General features: G+C 41.6%; 1 protein-coding gene across 7 annotated transcripts; it reads right to left on the reverse strand.

The window, feature by feature from the left end:
• Positions 1 to 604: 604 nt before the first annotated feature.
• LOC119355283 lies at positions 605 to 4,212 on the reverse strand. Of its 7 annotated transcripts, none has more exons than XR_005171522.1 (4): positions 3,854 to 4,212; positions 3,684 to 3,757; positions 3,314 to 3,475; positions 605 to 994 (listed from the first exon to the last, which is right to left on the reverse strand). XR_005171522.1 is itself a non-coding variant. In XM_037622070.1 (3 exons), exons 1-3 carry the CDS (start codon positions 4,137 to 4,139, stop codon positions 3,452 to 3,454), a joined length of 384 nt encoding a protein of 127 aa, XP_037477967.1. In that variant the 5' UTR covers positions 4,140 to 4,212; the 3' UTR covers positions 605 to 3,451. The 7 variants fall into 7 exon arrangements, 1 of the variants encoding a protein (XP_037477967.1); XR_005171523.1 differs by having other exon boundaries at positions 3,307 to 3,475; XR_005171527.1 differs by lacking the exon at positions 3,684 to 3,757 and having other exon boundaries at positions 1,565 to 3,475.
• Between the last annotated feature and the right edge of the window lie 3,559 nt (positions 4,213 to 7,771).

A 7,771-nucleotide genomic window follows, 5' to 3' on the forward strand; every position in this document is an offset into this window, starting at 1 on the left:
CTAGCATGAATAATAAACATTTATCATGATATAAGGAAATAAATAATAACTTTATTATTGCCTCTATGGCATATTTCCTTCAGTCTCTCACTTGCACTAGAGTCAATAATCTAGATTACACTGTAATGATTCTAACACCCATGGAGCTTTGGTGCTGATCATGTTTTGCTCGTGGAAGAGGCTTAGTCAACGGGTATGCAACATTCAGATCCGTATGTATCTTACAAATTTCTATGTCTCCCATCTGGACTAGATCCCGAATGGAATTGAAGCGTCTCTTGATGTCACTACACCACAACACGAACGCAAGGGCATGTAAACTGCCGGGAGAACACACTTAACAGGGCAGGTAAACTGTCGGGAGTCAATTTCTCCCGGCAGATAGAACTGCCACGAGAACGGCTGCCAGGAATAACTTCTCCCGGCAGATAAATTTTCCCGGCAGTTTATCTGCCCCGAACAATATACATACCGGCAGTTCCATTGCCAGCACACACAAGTTTACCCGGCTGATAATCTGCCATCACGTTTTATTTCACCAATAGTCTAGGCTATTCTGGGCAACATGATGTTCAGGCCTGGTGCAAAATTTCACTCGAGATTCAATAGCACCCCAAACACTTTCATACTAAAATTTCAACATTTCAACATACATTTGTTCAGTAGCATCCAACCACATCAATTAACATAATTTACAACTAAGTTACACCAACTGTTTGAGCTTGACTCATGGCTACAACCATGTCCAATAAGACAATGGCATTATCACATTTTCTGCTCAGCCGTTTGTTGGATGACATTAGTACATTACCATATTCATGGGATGTCTTTTGAATACCATTCTCAGCACTATCCTGTGAATCTGCATTACTCGAAGAGGGCCACATGTCTCCAGCAGAAGAGTCACCAAACTTGCAATGCTCCGAAGATCAGACTAACCTCGCCTCACTTGATTGTGTTGTTACTATGAAGATCTTCTAGTGGTGATGCCAACCTGAACAGATAAGATGGTACAACTGCTATAAGGTAATAACTTTGTTAAATGATCTATACTGCAGCACAAAAAAATGGACATAATATCACATAGAAAATACATACTGGCATAATAATAGTTTGGCAGGCAAAGAAGCAAATCATAGTGATGTTTTCAAAGCAAGTAGCATACAGCTACATATGGTAGTTGCCATGTATTTCTACTGCATGTTTTCAAACTTCCCCTGTGTATCTATAGCAATATTATTGCTGCTGAGTATGAATTCACAAACATTGATACCTTCCAGTACAGTTCAAGATATGTATAAACATGACATAAATAACCATTGTTTCATATTCATACTCGAAATGATCAAGTAAGCAAGAGTAGTTTCATTTTGACATATTGAGTTTTGCTATGCTAACAACTTGAATGTTTAGTCATGAGTCGCGACACTCAGAAGTTGAACTTCACAAATTCGTGTAAAATACTAGAATGTTTAGATCCTTAGCGGCAGCTATATGGTTGAGGTCAGCACAACCACCAAGGTATGTACACCGAGCCATTCAGCCGCCAACCACCTTAGCTAACCTCACTTCCTCTTCTGCCTTCTTGTTTCTCTTCTCATAATCTCATCTCCTCTGATCCTCTCCTCCAGATGGCTCCTCTGGTCCTCTTAATGCATTAAGTGAGATCGCAATGGATCAAGCTGTATTAGCATAAAACAAGCTGAAAAATGTGTGCCCGTATTGGCGCTTTTATTAAAATGACAAATTTACGTATCTGTATCGGCCTGATACTGAAACATGTATCCATGTCAGTTCAATATATACTGCTAAGCTTTTGTAAATAATTGTTCATGTCTCTCCTCCTTTGGATCATAAAAATAGAAGCATGATATGTCTAAACATAGATCTTAGCATGACACAAGATTCCTTGAATGTCCTTCCGCATATACATCTATCTACATATTCTCTTCGTAAGCGTTCTAATTGTTAGAGGAGTCATAGAGTTTTTAAGCCTCCAAATTAGCATGAGTGAGCATTTGACTGAGTAAACTTCTCCTTTTAGTTGAAAGAATGCAATATTGTAAATATAATTTCTTTAGTCTACTACTCAGCTAGACTTGGTCAATCTTAACTCGACAGAATGCAGCAGCCCATACCCAAATTTGCGCAACAACCAGTTAATGAACAACCTATATACATATAAAATTAAAAAATGGATACCATACGTAAATGATACAAGCTACAAATCTATATCGATTACATCAGAGATATATTAGTCGTGTTTGGTTGTAGAAGAATTTTTTATCCTGGAAATAACACTTATAGTGCAAACTGCAAAAGCATACAAATATTATTTTGTATTCTAGAGTATGAAAGTTTAAGCAAGGATTATGGCACCTATGTGAACTTACATCGCTCTAGGAAAGTATTTCAACAAACTAAGTGGTGTTAGTGTTACAGAAACAAACTCTCTGTCTCTCCCTCTCACTGACAATTTAAATAAAAGAATTGAATATTTACACTCAATTCAATGGCATTGCAGTCCCACTCCATTGTCTGAATGAGAGCATGGTTCATCTAGCAATATTGAATATTTACATTCTGACTGCATATAAACCATAATGCTGCTTTCAAAGCAAGTAGCTTTTACTAGCATGTTTTCAGACTTTCAGTGTGTATATATCTATAGCAAGATTACTACAGCTGATTATAAACTCACAAATGTTGTTCCTTCCAGTACATTCAGGCTGTATAGAAAATGGTAAATAGTAAACGGCAGGTCAGCCAATTTTTACACATGAGGTGCTTCCTTTTTGAAACAGCCCCCAGTTAAGAGGAAAAAAGTATAAGCATCTAGAACAAAATTATGCAAAGAGAGAAGCCTCCACGCATGTATATGTGGCTCCCAAGTCCCACCATCAATCCATAAAAAGGATTTTCTGAAAGAAAATAGAGCTGGCATAACTAAGGTAAAGGTCACTTGTGTTCCTCTCAAATAAATCACTTGTATTAGCATGGCATGTAGCGGGACTCTTGCGTGGAGAGGTCTCGGGGCTGTTCGCTAGGTTGTATAGGCGGGGCGGGTAGTTCGTGAGTAATCCGTGTGGTGAACCTTGGGCCTAAGGCCGTGGATGTAAAAACGTGGATGGGGCTCTCCACCTCTTTCTTCTATTAACAATTTAACATATGATACACATGCTTGTGCGTATTCTAGAGAAAAAAAAATCACTTGTATTAGCCAATGTGATGACTCAGTGTCTCCAATCGTGCAGTTTCTAATTGAAGTGTTGAAAATCAGATTATACGTGTGAAGAGAAATGTTACCACTCACGCGAAATTTTGTGAGCAAGGTTCTGTTTCTTTGTTCATTTGCAAGATTGTAGTTTACTTCTTTTTCCCAAGAGTGCTCTTTCCATGTTCTTTCTTAGGGCAGAGGATTCCTTCTACTTTCAAGGGGTGCAGCCTCATTCTACTTCCTTCTTGCCCAGTTGCCCTGCAGAGGCAAAACAGAAAATCATACATATAATGTTAGATTATGAATGTTTGCTAAGAAACAATGTGGCCAAAGGTAGGCACAAAAAAGAAAAGTGTCAGCTCTCCAGGCTCGCGAACAGACAAAAGTTCAGAGGCCATGGTCGCTGACTATCTGGGGTAGCAGTAACAAAAAATCGACCCAACAAGTTAGGGGAACTCACTCATACCAAAAAGTCTAACAGCCTCGTCCCCTCCGAGCAGCCAACAAAATTGTAAGAAACCAAAAACATCTGGAGCAAGGCTACAGGAAAGAGGATACACGTGTAGTGTGCTCGGTGTAAGCTTCCCAATAGAGCAGAAAAATAGAGGTGCGCACCTTTGGTAAGGAAATGCACACCTGTATCGAGTCCACCGTGACGGATCTGACATCTGAGCAGCGTGGTGTGCCAGCATAGTGAGGAGCACGCACCGCTCCTGCCGTCGGAGTGGAGGATGCCGTGATGGGGGTCTGTGCGCGCCACAGCCTGGTGGTGGGACGACGACCCTGAGACGACAGAGGAGGCAAGAAGCACGGCTTCCTCTAGTGCTTGTGGTCGCCACGCTCGCAGCACGATGAACCCTTCCCTCCTGGGGTCTGGTGCTGGAGAGGGAGGCGGCGTCGACCTCGCCGCACCGGGCGCCATCGACGCCGGTGGGGGTCGCCTAGGTCGGCGGAGGAGGGGGGCGGCGTACGGGGGCGGCGGAGGAGGCTATGTGGATTGTGGACGAGGGTTCGATTTGGGGAAGATCTGGTTGGGCCGACGATTATAATTGTTTTTTTTTCTTTGAGCGGTCCACGCGCGCTACCCGCGCATTTAGGCCCAATTATTTCGCTCTCCCGCCAAACAGACGCTCCCGGCAGATAGTGGGCCGTGAATTTAGTTCTCGCGGCAGACAAAGTGTCCTCACGGACGGAAATTCTTGCCAGCAGTCCGTGCGCCCTCGTACCTACACTTCTGCCGGCAGTTCCACTGCCACTAAGTACTTCTACCGGTAGTAGTAAAATCCCCAGCAGATAGTTTGCCTTTGTTCTTGTATTTCTTCCGGCAGTTAACTGCCCTGTGGTGTAGTGTATGCTTGGTTCTTTTGTGAAATTTGGATTTCTTCACTAAGGCAATTGCTCCAGTATTGTCATAAAAGATTTTTATTGGACCCGATGTACTAGGTATGACACTTAGATCGAATATGAACTCCTTCATCCAGACTCATTCATTTGCTGCTTCCGAAGCAGCTATGTACTCCGCTTCACACATAGATCCCGCCACGACGCTTTGTTTAGAACTGCACCAACTGACAGCTCCATCGTTCAATGTAAACACGTATCCGGTTTGTGATTTAGAATCGTCCGGATCAGTGTCAAAGCTTGCATCAACGTAACCATTTACGATAAGCTCTTTGTCACCTCCATAAACGAGAAACATATCCTTAGTCCTTTTCAGTTACTTCAGGATGTTCTTGACCGATGTCCAGTGATTCACTCCTGGATTACTTTGGTACCTCCCTGCTAGACTTATAGCAAGGCACACATCAGGTCTGGTACACAACATTGCATACCTGATAGAGCCTATGGCTGAAGCATAGGGAACATATTTCATTTTCTCTCTATCTTCTGCAGTGGTCGGGCATTGAGTCTTACTCAACTTCACACCTTGTAACACAGGCAAGAACCCTTTCTTTGCTTGATCCATTTTGAACTTCTTCAAAACTTTGTCAAGGTATGTATTTTGTGAAAGTCCAATTAAGCGTCTTGATCTATCTCTATAGATCTTAATGCCCAATATATAAGCAGCTTAACCGAGGTCTTTCATTAAAAAACTCTTATTCAAGTATCCATTTATGCTATCCAAAAATTCTATATCATTTCCAATCAGCAATATGTCATCCACAATAATATCAGAAATGCTACAGAGCTCCCACTCACTTTTTTGTAAATACAAGCTTCTCCGAAAGTCCGTATAAAACCAAATGCTTTGATCACACTATCAAAGCGTTTATTCCAACTCCGAGAGGCTTGCACCAGTCCATAAATGGATCGCTGGAGCTTGCACACTTTGTTAGATCCCTTTGGATCGATAAAACCTTCCAGTTGCATCATATACAACTCTTCTTCTAGAAATCCATTCAAGAATGCAGTTTTGACATCCATCTGCCATATTTCATAATCATAAATCACGTCAATTGCTAACATGATTCGGACAGACTTAAGCACCGCTACGGGTGAGAAGGTCTCATCATAGTCAATCCCTTGAACTTGTCGAAAACCTTTTGCAACAAGTCGAGCTTTGTAGACAGTAACATTACCGTCAGCGCCAGTCTTCTTCTTGAAGATTCATTTATTCTCAATTGCTTGCCGATCAACGAGCAAGTCAACCAAAGTCCACACTTTGTTCTCATACATGGATCCCATCTCAGATTTCATGGCTTCAAGTCATTTTGCGGAATCTGGGCTCACCATCGCTTCTTCATAGTTCGTACGTTTATCATGATCTAGTAGCATGACTTCCAAACAGGATTACCGTACCACTCTGGTGTGGATCTTACTCTGGTTGATCTACGAGGTTCAGTAGCAACTTGATCTAAAGTTCCATGATCATCATCATTAACTTCCTCACTAATTGGTGTAGGTGTCACAGAAACCGGTTTCTGTGATGTACTACTTTCCAATAAGGGAGCAGGTACAATTACCTCATAAAGTTCTACTTTCCTTCCATTCACTTCTTTCGAGAGAAACTCCTTCTCTAGAAAGGATCCATTCTTAGCAACGAATTCTTGCCTTCGGATCTGTGATAGAAGGTGTACCCAACAGTCTCCTTTGGGTATCCTATGAAGACACATTTCCCCGACTTGGGTTCGAGCTTATCAGGTTGAAGCTTTTTCACATAAGCATCGCAGTCCCAAACTTTAAGAAACGACAACTTTGGTTTCTTGCCAAACCACAGTTCATAAGGCGCCGTCTCAACGGATTTTGATGGTGCCCTATTTAACGTGAATGCGGCCGTCTCTAAAGCATAACCCCAAAACGATAGCGGTAAATCTGTAAGAGACATCATAGATCGCACCATATCAAGTAAAGTGCGATTACGACGTTCGGACACACCATTATGCTGTGGTGTTCTGGGTGGCGTGAGTTGTGAAACTATTCCGCATTGTTTCAAATGTAGACCAAACTCGTAACTCAAATATTCTCCTCCACGATCAGATCGTAGATACTTTATTTTCTTGTTACGATGATTTTCAACTTCACTCTAAAATTCTTTGAACTTTTCAAATGTTTCAGATTTATGTTTCATTAAGTAGATATACCCATATCTGCTTAAATCATCTGTGAAGGTGAGAAAATAACGATATCCGCCACGAGCCTCAACATTCATCGGACCACATACATCTGTATGTATTATTTTCAACAAATCTGTTGCTCTCTCTATAGTACCGGAGAACGGCGTTTTAGTCATCTTGCCCATGAGGCACGGTTCGCAAGTACCAAGTGATTCATAATCAAGTGGTTCCAAAAGTCCATCAGTATGGAGTTTCTTCATGCGCTTTACACCGATATGACCTAAACGGCAGTGCCACAAATAATTTGCACTATCATTATCAACTCTGCATCTTTTGACTTCAACATTATGAATATGTCTATCACTACTATCGAGATTCATCGAAAATAGACCACTCTTCAAGGGTGCATGACCATAAAAGTTATTACTCATATAAATAGAACAACCATTATTCTCTGATTTAAATGAATAATCGTCTCGCATCAAACAAGATCAAGATATAATGTTTATGCTCAACGCTAGCACCAAATAACAATTATTTAGGTCTAATACTAATCCCGAAGGTATATGTAGAGGTAGTGTGCCAATCGCGATCACATCGACTTTGAAACCATTTCCCACGCGCATCGTCATCTCGTCCTTTGTCAGTGTTCGCTTAATCTGTAGTCCCTGTTTCGAGTTGCAAATAATAGCAACAGAACCAGTATCAAATACCCTGGTGCTACTGCGAGCTCTAGTAAGGTACACATCAATAACATGTATATCACATATACCTTTGTTCACCTTGCCATCCTTCTTATCCGCCAAATACTTGGGGCAGTTCCGCTTCCAGTGACCAGTCTGCTTGCAGTAGAAGCACTCAGTCTCAGGCTTAGGTCCAGACTTGGGTTTCTTCTCCTGAGCAGCAACTTGCTTGCTGTTCTTCTTGAAGTTCCCCTTCTTCTTCCATTTACCCTTTGTTCTTGAAACTGATGGTCTTATTGACCATCAACACTTGATGC

This window comes from Triticum dicoccoides, chromosome 2A (genome assembly GCF_002162155.2).
Source record: "Triticum dicoccoides isolate Atlit2015 ecotype Zavitan chromosome 2A, WEW_v2.0, whole genome shotgun sequence".
Taxonomy (NCBI): domain Eukaryota; kingdom Viridiplantae; phylum Streptophyta; class Magnoliopsida; order Poales; family Poaceae; genus Triticum; species Triticum dicoccoides.